This window comes from Armigeres subalbatus, chromosome 2, assembly GCF_024139115.2.
Source record: "Armigeres subalbatus isolate Guangzhou_Male chromosome 2, GZ_Asu_2, whole genome shotgun sequence".
NCBI lineage: Eukaryota > Metazoa > Arthropoda > Insecta > Diptera > Culicidae > Armigeres > Armigeres subalbatus.
This window is the reverse complement of record NC_085140.1, coordinates 365,046,064-365,063,799: the sequence shown is the minus strand read 5'-3', so window position 1 is coordinate 365,063,799 and position 17,736 is coordinate 365,046,064. Positions and strand designations below refer to the sequence as shown.

At 43.0% G+C, this 17,736-nt stretch overlaps 1 protein-coding gene across 8 annotated transcripts in view; it reads left to right on the top strand.

The window, feature by feature from the left end:
- The window catches only part of LOC134213020 (protein spire), a 575,819-nt gene extending 558,613 nt beyond the window's left edge, over positions 1 to 17,206 (top strand). For 6 of the 8 annotated variants that reach the window (XM_062691477.1, XM_062691476.1, XM_062691474.1 and 3 more), the window contains 6 exons: positions 1,144 to 1,384; positions 1,549 to 1,602; positions 2,486 to 3,024; positions 3,095 to 3,298; positions 15,890 to 16,170; positions 16,244 to 17,206. In XM_062691477.1, the coding sequence (XP_062547461.1) occupies positions 1,144 to 1,384; positions 1,549 to 1,602; positions 2,486 to 3,024; positions 3,095 to 3,298; positions 15,890 to 16,170; positions 16,244 to 16,478 (1,554 nt within the window). In that variant the 3' untranslated portion in view covers positions 16,479 to 17,206. The remainder of the gene's footprint in view (positions 1 to 1,143; positions 1,385 to 1,548; positions 1,603 to 2,485; positions 3,025 to 3,094; positions 3,299 to 15,889; positions 16,171 to 16,243) is intronic. The other 2 variants (XM_062691480.1, XM_062691481.1) reach the window with 2 other exon arrangements.
- The last annotated feature ends 530 nt before the right edge of the window (positions 17,207 to 17,736 follow it).

Genomic DNA, 17,736 nt, shown 5'->3' with positions numbered 1-17,736 from the left:
AAAAAAAATCAAAAACTTCTCGGATTTGTTAAATATTGTTCTGAAAATCCTCAAAATTATTCGAATTTTATTTTGTTGCCCCTTCAAAATATTATTTTTTGGCACAAAATCCGAGGGGGGAGACAAAATAGATTTTAAATATTTCTATCGGCCTAATTTATGAACGAAACCATATTTTATTTTATTTTTTTTTTATTTAAGAAAATTATTTTGAGCTTTTTAGTGGAATGTCTTTGTGTACAAACTCGTCTTATGACAAGTGTATTTTTTATGTACCAAGGCACAAATAGTAAAATCAGAGATGAATTCAATATTAAATTAAAAAATCACTTAACTGAAGTAATTAAAAAACAAATGATAAAATATACTTAAAAAGTCGGGAAACTTTTTCAACAGAAAACATCTTAGACTGCAACACACTCTTCATCTTCATCTCTGGATTAGTAATCCAACACTTTTGCTCACAAGGAAAAGCTGCAATGCAGCAAAAGATGAGAATATAAAACCATGCCACAGTTATACATGAGTAAAACTGATTGATTACCTCAAACGTACCATGCTGTCGCCAAAGCCAACCTTGTACTAACAACACAAATCAAGAAAAAGATGAATGGTCACATCATTTATGCCGTATTATCGCAAAATATGATGAAATCAAAACCACCACGCTGTTCTATATACCTATTAAGCGGTGCCATACGAAGCAGCTTCTGTTGAACATTCTCTTCTTGAGCAACAGAAATAACGAGAGCAACAAACGTCCACCCCCAAACAGAATGCGTGACTGAAATATTTAAGTTGCTCATGCAAACAGCGCAAAGTCGCCCTTCGCTTTTTAGCGAGGAATGTTGCATCAGAGTTAGCATTTTTGCAACCTTCATAATTTATCTGCTCTAAGGTGGTTAAAGCAATTCATTTTAACCGCAATTCGTCAACATGATGGATTTACCTACTGAGTTGAAATCACTCGTTCGTAATTTGTAGCTCAACGTCACAACTATTGAGAATAAATGATGATGCCAACTTGTTCGCGATGTGATTAGGAATTAATACGATAGATATCATACGTGTGACCTATTAACCGTAGAACCAATTCATCTTCTATGAACTAATATTGATATGTTTACCGCATTGCCATTTCAGGACGACGATTTTATAATCGAAACGGCACCGAACGGTGATCACACGCTAACCGGCTCTGGTGGAAGTAGTCGGACGCACGGTTCCAGTGGTGGAGGCCGGTACGCCACCCTTGCGGTCACCGGCAAACGAGGCCTCGCAGCGGCAGCTGGCGGTAGCAACGGAACGGCGACCAGCAGTACAAACCACCACATTAATAACGAAAACAACCAGAACAACATCAACACTGTGCTGAGGCGGACAAGTGAGTGGTTTAATATTTTTCGCTACTGAATATCAATCAATTCCAATGTCATAGAAACAAAAGTCAACGTCTAATCCATTCATATCTTGTCTAATCCCTTTCTCAATTGCTGACCTTTGTAACTGCTCACAATCTGGAAATCACGACCTCTAATATTATTAAAGAGAATATCATTACACACGACGAGTACCATAGGTTCTGTGATAAAGCACTCGAAAGTAAATATTCGTATTTCAGCTCCTAATTCAAACTACTCATGCACATTTCTAGTTTGTTTGTTTTTTTTTTGCACATTTTCGTTTTATCTTTCATTATCGCACATACCACTTTATAATTTTCAATTATGCTTAATTCATGTTGAAAAAATAACATATTTTATCAAAACCATTGTACTAGCCTCCGTCTTCGCCTTACTTTTCATTAATTTTCGTAAATTTGAACAAATTTTGCTGTTAAGAGTTCTTGTTCAGTTATAATCAATTATTCAAATACAATTAGTTCTATATATTATAATTGCATGACCCAAATTATATTTGAAGCATTTCATGCTTGTAAATTAATGGGGTTCAAGGTCTTCAAAATATTGTCTCACCGTATTCTTACTCACAGCATATTTATCTACTTCAAAATCTGGAACATTACAACGTAGCATTGTACAACTACCGGCGTATATCAGGGCTCCATATTCGTCGATCTTGTGCTGAAGTCCTCCGGATTCAACGAACGTTTAGGGTCCCAAAATCCACTTATTTTTAGTCTATTTTTTTCTCCTGGCATTAAAAACAAGTAAACATCCTACCTATAGCTGCCAAATTTAAAAATATTTGTTCTGTACTCTTTATACAGCATCATTATTTCTATAATCTTGGATAGGCCATACGACAATCGCTCGGAAAATCTGATGCATTCTAATACAGGGAGAAAAGTAAAAGAAACATGTCAAAGACAACCATTATCATTATTATTTTTTGCGTTTATTGATAGCTTATCATCATTAAGTTGCTTAACTATTATTTGGGTGTGAATTAACTCGATGTTTTATAGTGTGTCTCCAATAACACTGTTTGCTCTTTTGTAATATTTAAAATTTTCATCCTGAAGCATATGATCTAGCCACGCAATGTGAATCACGTCGGGCGTCCATGCGGCGACACACCATCATCGGATGCAATCAGAACTACAAGCTGGACCACTTGAATAGTCACTCGATGCCCCCCTCGCGACCCGCGTCCCGACAATCCGACCACGGTCAACAGAATCATGCACAACCGCAGCAATCCCAGCCTCAGCAACAGCAACAGCTAGAATCCAAATCCCAGATGGTAGTGACAGATCTCGTCGCGGGCAGTCAGATCTCATCGTTAGATACGTGGACCAAGAGTTCACTCGACGAAAACCAGTGGAAGGACACGTTCAACCTGAACGATCGCCTCTCGCTTACGCTGGAGGAAATTGTACATATCCGATCGGTCATGACCAAGGCCGAACTAGAGGGCCTACCGGTCGACGTGCACATCAAAGAGGACGTCGAAAAGCGGAAGGTTTGCTTCCTGTGCTTGCGGACGCGTTTTACGCTGTTTGCGCGGGGAATCCTCTGCAAACTTTGCCAACGGACGGTTTGCAATAAGTGCAATCAGAAGGTGAGTTATGCCGCTAGATCAATAATTTACCTAACACTGATATTCCGAAACTACTCGACGTCGATTTCAGATGCGAATACCTACCGAACACTTTCGAAATGTTCCGGTGGTGCTACTGTCGCCTTCGTTGATGAACAGTCCCTGCACCTCGAATACACCGTCGCCCAGTCACCATGCGCACGGTGGCGGTGGATCCGGTCCGCACAGCCTGATGGACGAGTCGTTTCCGCGGTCGCTGATGGAGCGGCTACTGCGGCCCGAGTTAGACAGGAGGGTAAGATTCAAAATAAGTTATTAAACTTTACATATTCTCGTGTTTTATAAAATTTTAAAGAAAAACTACAATCTTCTTTGCAATGGAAAGCTTATTCCGATTAATAAAAATTAAACAATTAAATTTCTTTGTTACGGTATCAAGTCAAATAAGATTATTATTATTAGGCCGTTACAAATATTTAATTAAAATTATGTCCTACTCTGCCGTAATCTGAGAAAGTGACGTAAGCGCCAAATTACAACATGCATGTTTTCCATTTTTCTGTTGAAGTGCTCGACGATTACTACTCGTTAACACCATTTTTGGAAATTGGTGTATACGTCACTTTTTCAGATTACGGCAGTACTGGTCTCCGAAATGCCAATAAAAATTAATATTAAAATAAATAAAATCTAAAAACTCCTCGGATTTTTTAAAGAATGTTTTGAAATTCCTCAAAATTAGCCAATTTTTATTTCGTTGCCCCTCAAAATATTATTTTTGACAAAAAAATCCGAGGGTGGGGGATACATAATTGTTTTTAGCCTTATTATCTTTATTTATAAAGCTTCCAGTCCCTGGCTGATTCACTTCTGACAGATATTGTAAAAAAGAGAGAGAAGAACCTCAGAGGTTCAACCTTCTGTTTTATACTTGTCATAAGACGAGTTAATACAGTCCCATTGAATTCCACCACTTAATTGTATCTTGACAGATACGTCTTTCGACCTCAAAAGTAAGGCCGTCTTCAGTGTCTCGTACTTGACTCGACTTGCCTCGACACCAAGTCGAGTCAAGTACGAGACACTGAAGACGGCCTTACTTTTGAGGTCGAAATACGTATCTGTCAAGATACAATTAAGTGGTGGAATTCAATGGGATTGTATTAACTCGTCTTATGACAAGTGAAGACATTCCACTAAAAAGCTCAAAAAAAATAATTTTCTTATTCTGTTTTATATTTTTTTTTACAGATTTGGAGTTTTTTTTTGTTCATTTTGATAACGAAAATGGTTTTCTGGTGCAGGATGGTCGTCTTTGTTCCTTTTTGCTTCTTCCGTCCTGTGCGTTATCTTCTTCTTCATTGGCATTGAATCCCCCACTGGGACATTGCCGCCTCGCAGCAATCGCAGGGAATCGAACCCAGCCACCCTCAGCATGGTCTTTCTTTGTAGCCGCGCATCTCACCGCACGGCTAAGAAGGGCCCTGTGCGTTATAGGGTTGGGTAATGTTGGGGTCTCCACAGAGTTGCATCGAGAGTAGTTCCCAAATTGGAATCGATAAGACAGGAATTGCCCTTCATATCTTCTTCTTCTTCTTATTGGAACTACATTCCCCACTGGGACATTGTCGCCTCGCAGCTAACACGATGATACTTCTATGCCCAGGGAAATCGAGAAAAATTCCTATACCGGATCGGTAATCGAACCCAGCCACCTTCAGCATGGTCTTGCTTTGTAGCCGCGCATCTTACCGCACGGCCAAGGAAGGCCCCGCCCCGTTCATATGAAAAATGCAAATTAGATTTTTGTAAATAACCATGCGCCTTTCAAGAAAAAAATTATAACGGTCTCACCTACTTTGTCGTGCGTTTACTAAGAGCATTGCGAATGCTGCCTATACCGTAGTGTTGCTTTAGATTATCCAGGGCGGAACATTCTCAAATGAAGTGCATTAACTACCGTATTAAGGACCCCACATAGTGCACAAGTTTTACGGAACGATGATCATCCGAAGTTATCATGTGGGACCTGTGCAAAGTCTGGATAGCATAACCTGCTTCTTATTATTAGGCGTGATTTTCCAAGCCAGTCCCTTCACTTTTCGGGTCCAGAGATGTCGACTAATCCTCCAGTTCATACGTCACGGATAGTATTTTTTACCCATAATTTGGCGTCTGACCCAAGGGCAGGGACTTGCCGTGTAAGGCGGTGGCCCGCTCCCCCGAGATTGGCTATTTTTTATTACCAAAAATTCCTATGTGAGCTGGAATCCATATAAAGTGAAGTTGTTTTTTGTCGTCCATTAGAGTCGCATCCAAGGTGCTCTTAGGGATTCCAACGCTAATATGGTACTAGCCTAGTCCATGGCAATTACGATTGGTTTTTTGCTCGGTTTTGGTGTTTGCCATAAGTAGTGCCGCTGCCTCGGCTATAAAAACAGGACAGTCAGTGGTCGGCTAGCCTGCGATGTTCCTGGAACGTTCCGTGTACCCCTATTCCCACTCCTGTGGCCTTCGAGACTTGTCCGAATATTTGTACTTCGGAATTAACGTAGCTTTTTCTCAAATAATCGAAGAAGGTTTGTCGCATTATATTTAGGTTGCTATTTTTTCCGGTGGCAGTTTTTAATTTTGTTGTAGATGTTAGGGGCTGTAGCCCGTCGACTACTTGGTCCATTGCGATGGGGCAGTTTAGCATCGGCTATGGAAGCTAGGATTGAGTTGGCTCCACTTTCAATAAAAGTTTCCGATCCATCGTCTCTAGTGCATTCCAAAAAGCTTATTGCTCGGCTACAAATAGCTGAAGTACCGTAAAATAGGGTGAATAGAAACAAAACTCCCCAAATTTAAAAATACTATATTGTTAAATACATAAAAGGAAAAATGCTTTTCACTCATGTATACTAAATCAGTGACACCAAGTAGTTACTAAGCTTTAACCAATATTATAATGTTTATTAAAAATCAATATATTAGAGGAGTTTGTGCTTGTGTTTGTGTGTGTTTTTATTTATAGAGGGATGAAGGCAAATCTTAACTCACCCAAATAACGGAAGGTTACTTGAGTTACCCTCTCTTTTAATGCCCTGATCCCCCGGAACTACCTTCCAGTATTACTTCTGGAGAATAGGCAGTACTAAGCGTACTCCTCCCGACACTTCTGAGCCCTTTGGATCCCTTGTTTGTGCCAGTAAGCACACACAAGCCCTGAGCCCTCATACCTTTTATCTTTTCATTGTGCCATTCAGCACAACATCCTTTTATTTTTTGTTTTTTTTTTTCTGAGCCACTTAGCTCTCTGCGTACTCGCCAGCTACTTAGATACTCCCCCGCAACCGACGACCCGTCTCAATCTCCCCCGAAACCGGTCGTTTCGCCACGTTCTACGGCTACGCGGTCGCCGCAAACTGACGATGTTAGTAACTGGCACTGGCGTTCCCATACATAATCTACATATATCTTCCATGGCGGAATGCTCAGGGTCCAATATCTGCAATGGTGGCCTGCTGCTGCTCCGTGCGACCACTTTGTTGTAGGATGTCGGCTATCCTGGACGTCACTGCGACTGTCGACTAGGTCTGGAAGCACGCGGCGAAGGCGAGAGCGGCACTATCGAGGATGATGGCGAACGGATCTATGACGGTGGGCATGATGCCTATCAAACTGGTGATGGAGGAAGACGAGGCCCGAGCAGCACACATATTGCACTAAAGTCAATCCCTATACAACCGAATTTACTTGTCATAAGACGAGTTTGTACAATTCCACCACTTAATTGTACCGCGACTCGAGTCGAGTCAAGTACGAGACACTGAGGACGACCTTACTGTTGAGGTCGAAATACGTATCTGTCAAGGTACAATTAAGTGGTGGAATTAAATGGGATTGTACAAACTCGTCTTATGACAAGCCCAGAATTGATACCTGCGGGACACCTGCCGTGATGGGGACGCCAACCAAGCCCTAGCTTGTCTCGTAGATCAATACTCGATTTTGGAAGTAGCTTCCCAGAATCTTGTTCAGCCCTATCGGTACTCCCAGTCGAAGCAACGAGCTCGCAATCTCCATCCAGCACGCACTGTTGAATGCATTTCACATGTCGAGCATGGGCGTAGCCAGGATTTCGAAAAGGGGGAGGGGGCAACTTTTTTGGTCTTCTAGTCGTAGTTTTATAGTAGTTTTATAAAAACACATGAATATTAACACAAGAAACCAAATCCAAACAAAATCGAAACAATAATGATTAAAACAATAATGGATTTAAAAATGCGTGATTTGTTGCTCATCACATATTTTTAAATAAAGTGAGAAAAATATTAACGAACTTCGTATTTAGAAAGAATATAAAATCGGCTATAACAATTATTATAAAAATCTTGCATTCTTCCATAAGTTTAAGAAAACTAGAACCATACATCTGAATTTCTGAACAAATCCTCTCTGAAATAATATTTATTATAAAATAGGCAGAAAAATCATTATGCAAGCTTTATCCAGGAATTCCTTCGACAATTGCTCCTGGCATTCTATCCGAAATTCTTTCAGGGATTCTTTAGGAATGCTTCCAGCAACCTCTTCGGCAGTGTCTTCAGGAATTCCACCATAAATTTTGCCGTGAATTGATCCGAAAACTCCACCATTATTTACTCCACGAAAATCTTCTTCGAACTTCGAATTCCCTGCAATAATTCAAACAATTTCGTGCCGTCTCCCATACTTTTTAAGAAAAAGAATATTCCGTGGAAATTCCGCAGAATTGCTAGTAAACATTCCTGAGAATTTCACGAAAAATCTTCGAATTTCTTGTGTAAATTCCATAATATTTTCCGTGAATTGTTTCGAATAATTTCTTGTTAAAATTTCAAAGAATTTCTCCAGGAATTCCACCGGAAATTTATACAGAAATTATACCGAAAATTAAATCAACAATGGAATTTTCGGAGGAATTTCTAGATTAATTCGCAATTAAATCCTGAAAAAATTCCGGTGGAAACTTCAAGATTTCCACTGGGAGATCCTCCAGGAGTTTCTCCGAAAATTCCTCCTGGAATTCTTCCAGGAGTTCCACCGGCATTTCCACCAAGAATTTCGAGAATTATTCCGGTAGTTCTATCGGCAGTTCCTCTGAAAATTCTTCCGAGAATTTCGGCAGAATTGGAATTTATTTAGGCTTCTTCAGGAATTTATATAAATTTTCCACCAGAATGAATTGAAGATGAATCTCCGGGTGTTTCTCTGAAAAGGAACTCCCGGAGGAACTCCCAGAGTAATTTCCGGAGGAACTCCCGGGGGATTTTCTATAGGAATTTCCAGAGAAATTATCAGAGGAATTCTCGGAGGAACTGCCGGTGGAACTTCTGGAGGAATTTATTGAAGAACTACAGGAAGAATTTCCGGAGGAAATCCTGGAGGAACTCTCGTAAGAATTCTAGGATGAACTCCCAAAGGAACTTCCGTAAGAATTCCAGGAGGAATTCCCGTAAGAACTCCCAGAGAAATTCTCCGAGGAACTTCTGGAGTAATTTGTAGATAAATACCTAAAGAAATGCTAAATGAATTCCTGGAAGAAAGCCTGCTCGAATTCCCGAAGGAACTACTGGTGGAACTTCAGAGGAACATCCGGTGGAATACCCTAGAGGAAGAGAAAAAATATTTCTGAAAGAACTTCCGAAATCCCATTTCCCGTGAAATTCCTGCCAAATATCGTCCAGGAATTCCCTGTGAAGTTCCTGCAGGTATGACCGGAGAGTTTCTTGGAAAAACACCTGGAAGAACTCCCGGAGGAACTCCCACAAGCACTTCCGGAGGAATTCCCACATGGAAGTCCTGAAATAATTCTTAGAGAAGTTCCTAAAGGAATTTCCGAAAAATATCTGAAGGAATTCCCAGAAAAATACCAGGAGGAATTAATGCAGAAATTCCCAGATGAAATCCTGAAAGTATTCCCAGATGAATTGCTGGAGAAAATCCCTGCGGTACACTTCCGCGGAAAATCTCCCAGAGAAATTCCTGAAGGAATTTCTGGAGAAGTACCTGAAGAAACTCCCGAAAAAATACCTGTAAGAATTTCTGGGGAAATACTTGGACGAATTCCAGGAGAAATTCATGAAGATATTTCTAGAGGATTTCTTGAAGGATATTCTGAAGTAATTGCGAAAAGAATTCCAGATTGGAATGCTAGATGATTTCGCTATTGAATGTTTGGAGGTATTCCCGGAAAATTTCCTGGAAGTAATCCCGAAGGAATTAAAGGAAGAGTTCCGAGAGGAATGCCCGGAGAAGTTCCTAGAAAAATTTCCGAAGGAATTTCTTATAGATTTACAAGTGAAATTATGGAGCTAAATCGGAGGATTTCCGTCATAAATTTTTGAAGAAACTTCTGGTAGAATTTTGGGAAGAAATTCCGTATGTAATCTTGACGGAACTCTCGAATGCATTTTTGAAGGAAATGCCGGATTCTTCCTGAAGAGAGAATAGCCGAAGAAATATCTAGAAGTAAATCTTGGAGAGAAGAAAAGAAATCTTCAAGGAATTTCCTCGTGAATTTCGTAAAAAAAATTTAGTGGGAGGTTTCTAGATAAGGAGGAATTACAATTACATGAGTAGGATATTCGAACGATTTACAGAGGAATTTGTGGATAACTTTCCGGAGGAATTCAGAAGTTTTCAGGTGAGCTTCTAGAAGGATTTCAAGGAGAATTTTTGAGCCCGAAATATTTCGAGTTGTTTTGAACATTCATATATTATGTCCAGACAACCAGAATGCATGCATAATATAATTGTTTTTCGATATTGCGATGCCTATGCACACAATTTTCATCGCATGCCAGTCGCGAAAACGCTTTTTACGTATAAAAGTGGAGGCGATATATCGGGACCGCTTTGCGATTTGGGCGTAACTTATTTTGTAAACAAACATTGGAAGGCGAATTCCTGCTAAAACAGGCATTTCATGAGGAAACCACGGTATGGATCCGACAGATTAAGCTTTCCTCTACCAGATAAGGGAATTAGTTTGGGATGAAAACGCTTGCATTCTCCGGAATCCATGAAGCAATGTTTGTTTACAAAATAAGTTACGCCCAAATCGCAAATCAGTCCCGATATGTGTATTTCTTATCCGACGTTGCACGGTAGTGTATGCGATGTGCACGATTTTTAAGCGAGTTTGTTTGTTATACATTGCGATGTAGTTTGTGATAACAAACTCTGTTTGACAGATAATCCGATTTCATTCGAGTTTGTTTGCAGGAATATGCGATGACAACAAATGAAACTGGAATTAACTCGTAAAATAGCCTACTATGCGGGAAAATTCATAAATAAACTGATGGGCTTCGCACCACAATGCGATTTTGATGAAATTTGGATCGGTAAACGATGTTATTCGTGCATTCTTATGCGATGTGTGGTTGTCTGGGTGGATCCTGGATGCCCTAATAAGTTTTGGGAATCTTTCGAATTTCATTCACCTATTTCTGTATATGATTGGATCGTAAAGTGCACATGTTTGAGGGAATTCATTTCAGTACCCGTTCAATCTTTCCACAATTTAGGGGGGGGCGACGCCCCCGTCCCCCTGCCCCCCTCTGGCTTCGCCCTTGACTTCGAATGTTATTGCTGCGCAGACCCTGCGGTACCCTGCCTGGTTTCGGTAACAGGACCAAACGCTGTCTCTTCCATATATCCAGTAATGTCCGCTTGTCCCGGCACCTCTGCATGGCTGACCTGAACTTTCCGGATTGGTCATTATGGCTGCCATCAACGCTATGTTCGGGATCGTTTCCAGACCAGGTGCTTTACGCGGGTCGAGGGACTGTGCCACCGTCATTAGCTCCTCCACCGTCACCCTCGCTACCTCTTTGTCATTTGCTCCTATCCTCGCTGCTGGTGGCCAATGGGTTGGACCGTAAACATCGTTCGGGAGGATCCAGTGCCCCTTTTGTTTTGGCCATCACCACGCGATAGGCGTCCCCCCATGAGTTCGAGTTGGCACTTTGGCACAGTCTGTCGAAGCAGTCTTTCTTGCTCTCTTTAATGACCTTGTTTAGGGTCAGCCTGCCTAGGATGTGGTGGGGTTTGACAGTGGGCCCTGTTAAACCTCTATAAAAAGCTGCATGAATCCGCAAGTAGGCTCCGCCAAAGCGACCGTGTGCCGCTCAAAGCGCACAAGCCCAAGTCCTGGTGTTAGGTGGGACGCTAAACAGCCCTGACACGACGGCCCTCCGACGAGACAGGAGGTTTGCGCAGGCCCAATAAGCCGCCTTTAAAAACAACCATTACGAACAACATAGAAGATAATACGACTCGATACAATCGGCAACGACCCAGGCGACGAATAAAGGATCACGATTGGAAGCTTGGAACATGGAACTGCAAGTCGCTTGGCTTCGCAGGTTGCGACAGGATAATCTACGATGAATTACATCCCCGCAACTTCGATGTCGTAGCGCTGCAGGAAATCTGCTGGACAGGACAGAAAGTGTGGAAAAGCGGGCATCGAGCGGCTACCTTCTACCAAAGCTGTGGCACCACCAACGAGCTGGGAACCGGCTTCATAGTGCTGGGAAAGATGCGCCAACGCGTGATTGGGTGGCAGCCAATCAACGCAAGGATGTGCAAGCTGAGGATAAAAGGCCGTTTCTTCAACTATAGCATCATCAACGTGCACTGCCCACACGAAGGGAGATCCGACGACGAGAAAGAAGCGTTCTATGCGCAGCTGGAGCAGACATACGATGGATGCCCACTGCGGGACGTCAAAATCGTTATCGGTGACATGAACGCTCAGGTAGGAAGGAGGAAATGTATAGACCGGTCATCGGACCGGATAGTCTGCATACCGTATCGAACGACAACGGCCAACGATGCATAAACTTTGCAGCCTCCCGCGGAATGGTAGTCCGAAGCACTTTCTTCCCCGTAAGAATATCCACAAGGCCACATGGAAATCACCTAATCAAGTAACGGAAAACCAAATCGACCACGTTCTAATCGACGGTAAATTCTTCTCCGACATCACGAACGTACGCACTTACCGCAGTGCGAATATTGAATCCGACCACTACCTCGTCGCAGTATGTCTGCGCTCAAAACTCTCGACGGTGATCAACACGCGTCGGAGTCGTCCGCCGCGGCTAAACATTGGGCGGCTACAAGACGGTAGACTAGCCCAAGACTACGCGCAGCAGCTGGAAGTGGCACTCCCAACGGAAGAGCAGCTAGGCGCAGCATCTCTTGAAGATGGCTGGAGAGATATTCGATCCGCCATTGAAGCACCGCAACCGCTGCACTAGGCACGGTGGCTCCGGATCAGAGAAACGACTGGTATGACGGCGAATGTGAGCAGTTAGTTGAGGAGAAGAATGCAGCATGGGCGAGATTGCTGCAACACCGCACGAGGGCGAACGAGGCACGATACAAACGGGCGCGGAACAGACAAAACTCGATTTTCCGGAGGAAAAAGCGCCAGCAGGAAGATCGAGACCGTGAAGAGACGGAGGAACTGTACCGCGCTAATAACGCACGAAAGTTTTATGAGAAGTTGAACCGTTCACGTAAGGGCCACGTGCCACAGCCCGATATGTGTAAACGACATAAACGGGAACCTTCTTACGAACGAGCGTGAGGTGATCCAAAGGTGGCGGCAGCACTACGAAGAGCACCTGAATGGCGATATGGCAGACAACGGTGGCGCTATGGTAATGAACCTAGGAGCACGCGCGCAGGACATGCGGCTTCCGGCTCCGATTCTCCAGGAAATCCAGGAGGAGATCGGCCGGCTGAAAACAACAAAGCCCCTGGAGTTGACCAACTACCAGGAGAGCTGTTTAAACACGGTGGTGAAGCACTGGCTAGAGCGCTGCACTGGGTGATTACCAAGGTTTGGGAGGATGAGGTTCTGCCGCAGGAGTGGATGGAAGGTGTCGTGTGTCCCATCTACAAAAAGGGCGATAAGCTGGATTGTAGCAACTACCGCGCAATCACATTGCTGAACGCCGCCTACAAGGTACTCTCCCAAATTTTATGCCGTCTACTAACACCAATTGCAAGAGAGTTCGTGGGGCAGTACCAGGCGGGATTTATGGGTGAACGCTCTACCACAGACCAGGTGTTCGCCATACGTCAGGTATTGCAGAAATGCCGCGAATACAACGTGCCCACACATCATCTATTTATCGACTTCAAAGCAGCATATGATACAATCGATCGGGACCAGCTATGGCAGCTAATGCACGAAAACGGATTTCCGGATAAACTGATACGGTTGATCAAGGCGACGATGGATCGGGTGATGTGCGTAGTTCGAGTTTCAGGGGCATTCTCGAGTCCCTTAGAAAATCGTAGAGGCTTACGGCAAGATGATGGTCTTTCGTGTCTGCTATTCAACGTCGCTTTGGAGGGAGTAATACGAAGGGCAGGGATTGACACGAGTGGCACGATTTTCACGAAGTCCGTCCAGTTATTTGGCTTCGCCGACGACATTGATATCATGGCACGTAACTTTGAGAGGATGGAGGAAGCCTACATCAGACTGAAAAGCGAAGCTAAACGGATTGGATTAGTCATCAACACGTCGAAGACGAAGTACATGATAGGAAGAGGCTCAAGAGAGATCCGAGTTTCTATCGGTGGTGACGAAATCGAGGTGGTTGAAGAATTCGTGTACTTGGGCTCACTGGTGACCGCCGATAACGATACCAGCAGAGAAATTCGGAGACGCATAGTGGCTGGAAATCGTACGTACTTTGGACTCCGCAAGACGCTCCGATCGAATAGAGTTCGCCGCCGTACCAAACTGACTATCTACAAAACGCTTATAAGACCGGTAGTTCTCTACGGACACGAGACCTGGACGATGCTCGTGGAGGACCAACGCGCACTGGGAGTTTTCGAAAGGAAAGTGTTGCGTACCATCTATGGTGGGGTGCAGATGGCGGACGGTACGTGGAGGAGGCGAATGAACCACGAGTTGCATCAGCTGTTGGGAGAACCATCCATCGTTCACACCGCAAAAATCGGAAGACTGCGGTGGGCCGGGCACGTAGCCAGAATGTCGGACAGTAATCCGGTGAAAATGGTTCTCGACAACGATCCGACGGGAACAAGAAGGCGAGGTGCACAGCGGGCAAGGTGGATCGATCAGGTGGAGGACGACTTGCGGACCCTCCGCAGACTGCGTGGTTGGCGAAGTGCAGCCTTGAACCGAGCTGAATGGAGAAGTCTTTATGTGCAGCACAGGCCACTCCGGCCTTAGTCTGATGATAAATAAAAATTAGGGTCAGCCTCGCCAGTCAGTAAATCTCGATGCATTCTTCTCTCACTTCCGCCGAACGTGACCTTTGTAGTCTTCTTCTAGCCCTGAGGGAGGTTGCTCGAAGGGCAATCGCTTCACCAGTATACCTGAGGCCTGCAATATCATGGTCGTACCTTCCTCGGCATAGTAGCATCACATGCTCGAGACAGGACCGCAACCAGTTCGTCGCCGCTCAAACTTTCCGTGTTCCACGCCGCTCAAACTTTCCGGCGACCTTCCACACCCAGGCTGTAGAGGAGTAGCATCCCGACTTTCTCTCCTTGCCTCGCTGATTATCCTGTACTGGATAGCCAAATGGTCAATGTGGGTGCAACCGTCGTCGACCCTCAACTGTAAATTGGAATGCAGAATGTTACGTCTGTTATCGATTCCACTCCGTTACGCTGGAAGGTCCTTCTCGAGCCTTTGTTGAACAGCATGACATCCCGCTTGGCTGAAGCCTCTAGCAGCGTTTGCCCTCTCCGATTAGTACAGCGACTATGCACAGCACATGTTTCGAAATTGACAAATTGATATGAAATTTGCGAAAAAGAATCCACGTGTCTTGAAGGGACTCGAACCCTCAACCTCCAGTCTCCAGCTATATTAACAATTGGATTATTAGGATTTATTGTTTGAGCTCATCATATATTTACTGTTGGAATAGATGTAGATACACGAGCTTATTTTACATCTGCTACTATGTATAATTATTTCTAGATATGCGTGATAATTCCTACGCAACAAGACCACTTAAAGGTCACGCTTGCGGAAAAACCATCAGTATCAGAGTACCAATCTCCTCCGCTTGATTTGTCCAATCTTCACATGTGCTTTACTGCTGTATATCTACAGTCAAGCCCACCTTGTTTATTATTTGAGGATCTCTATGCCCCAAACGACGGACTGCTAGCCTGTTTGAATTGGAAATGAGCGAAAAAGCTCTTTTCCGACATCCAATTAGAATATACCATCCTTTCATAACTATCACATTGGCAACCCGTTAACCAAGACGAACCTCTGCCATAAAATCTGACCCCCAGATTCCAATAAAATTCCGCATGAACTCGTGGCGAGTGCAGAGGTGTTCTCGACTTGCAGTGGGCGAGTGATTGCATCATCAATTCCTTCCCATCCCCGATAGACCGTGAGGACGTGGCCAGCGCCGTTATCGACCATTTTAAAAATACTAGAGCTCTCAGACTGTGTACATTGAGATTGGAGAGTAAATTCCATGCTTTCATTCATAGGTTCCCTGTGCAATTGCGATTGTTCGACCAATCACTGAGTAGCAACTACGAAATGCACGCAATGCTCATGCTACTCGTGTGGGGTAACTTGAAATAGCATTGTTTGAGCTTTTTATTTTTTCAGGCGTGTATAACACTTTACTGAGCCATGTTTTTAAGCTTTGTTACTGAAACAAAGTCGACCAATATCAACAAAATTTTGCTGTCGAATGGCAAATTGGATTAATAAACTTAAATTATACTTACTGGCTACGTTTTTCTTGGTAACATTTTTAAAGGACCACAGTGTCTATGCTACGACTACTGAACCGAACAGTAATAATAAAAATTCATTTTCCAGACTCGCAATACTGTCGGTAGCGCTCCATCATCACCAAAGAATCAACGATCGGCTTCCAGCACACCAGGCACTAGCCTGCAGGGTGAGGCCTTATCGCTTCCACTGTCCCAACCAGTGACATCAGCCACTAGCAACGGTGCCAAAGAAAGTACAACAAACGTGGCGAACACCAACGGCAGCAGCAAGTATTCAATCATGTCCCGTAGCATGGAAGGACCGCACAGTCTCCCACCTCAGAGTCCCGCTCGGACACACAGCAATAGCAGCACACTGGATCGAAGGTACAGCATTGGTTTCATGTGTATCCATAACGCAGCCATTCAAATATTTTCAATGTTCTAATTTCCAACATAGTGCTTCCAGGAATAGATTCGCCAAAGCATTCACCCTATCGGCGGCAGCGACGGCACCCGGTACTGCCATCGATCCACAAAAGGAACGGCTCACCGGGGAGCTGATGGCCGTTTGCAACGACTGTCGCAGTTTGGTGCTGGAAATCATTCGTTCTTCGCGACAGACACGGTCATCCGCACAGAACCAAGCCCTTCGAAATCTAACGCTGGACCTTTCACCCGTCTACAAACGCTAGGGCCGCTGATCCCACTTCGGCAAAACAAAACTACTAAAGTCACGGACTGATGAGTCGGATGAGATGCCTGTTTCTTTGGTGCACAATTAATTCTCGTTTCTTTTTTCGTTTCCGGCAAAAAGTTGTGAAAAATCAAATTTGAAGCCGAACCCTTCCTTCGGTATGAGAAGAAAAGTGAACTCCTTATATTTATCTTATTTATTCTGTAATTTATTTCAACATTGTTCTACAGTTTTTCGGATATGTTACTATTGTTTTATCAGGAAGAGTATATTTTTGTTCAAAACAAAAAAACTTATAAACTAAATCAGGCTTTCGAAAATTTTTGCCTGCAAATCCGTGTTCAAGAGAAGAAATCTCTTATGCAGTTCGAGATGTTTGTTCAACATTTTTTTAGGTTTGATTTAAAACATTTGATTGTAGTAGGTAATTTTTCATATCCTTTTTATATACCCAGGATGTGCGTTCGCGCATGTCGTTTGAATTTGATTTTTCGCAATTCGGTCACCTTTGGTGTATCATCGTGAAGTTATAACGGTAAGAAACTCCTTTGAAGTACGCTACTTGTTGCTATGCTTTAATTGTTGTTGGGTGCTGCGGAAAGTTGAAAGTACTTTTGTCCGAGCGAGCAGTAGACAAAATAAGAAGAACTATAGTTGTACAAAGTGTATGGAAACGATTGTGACTTGTTGAAGTAATAAAAACAGAACGGAATTTAAAATCAATAATTTCACATGCAGATTTTTAGGCAACTCAAACTTTGAAATTCAGTTCACATTGTTCCTATTATAATATTATTATTCTTGGTTTTGGAATGTAACTAAAATATAAATTGTTTCGACATAGCAGTGATGACTTTTCGACTCATTGCCGTGCTACAATAATTTGATGTTTTGACAGTAAAAGATTCATCCGCATGCAGTATTGTTTTACATATTTCTGCTCTTTGATTTTACACCATCCAAACGATTAATTGATCTTAATTCAATTACTGAATTAATCTCATTTTTTCCTTCAATGTACCCCAAATGATGTCTTTGGCATGTTTATTGATGTATTTAATTATCAGTATGGATAATCAATCCGATTTCAGGCGATCAATTTGTTGGAAAGTTCTTTATGTTTGAATGATCATAAATTTTTATTATTATTTTTTTCATCTACTCTGAATCTGATTACATTATGACATTTTGGTAACATATCTCTCTCATTCCTCCCATTCTAGATGGGACTCTGTTGAATATCAGTTTATCACCCC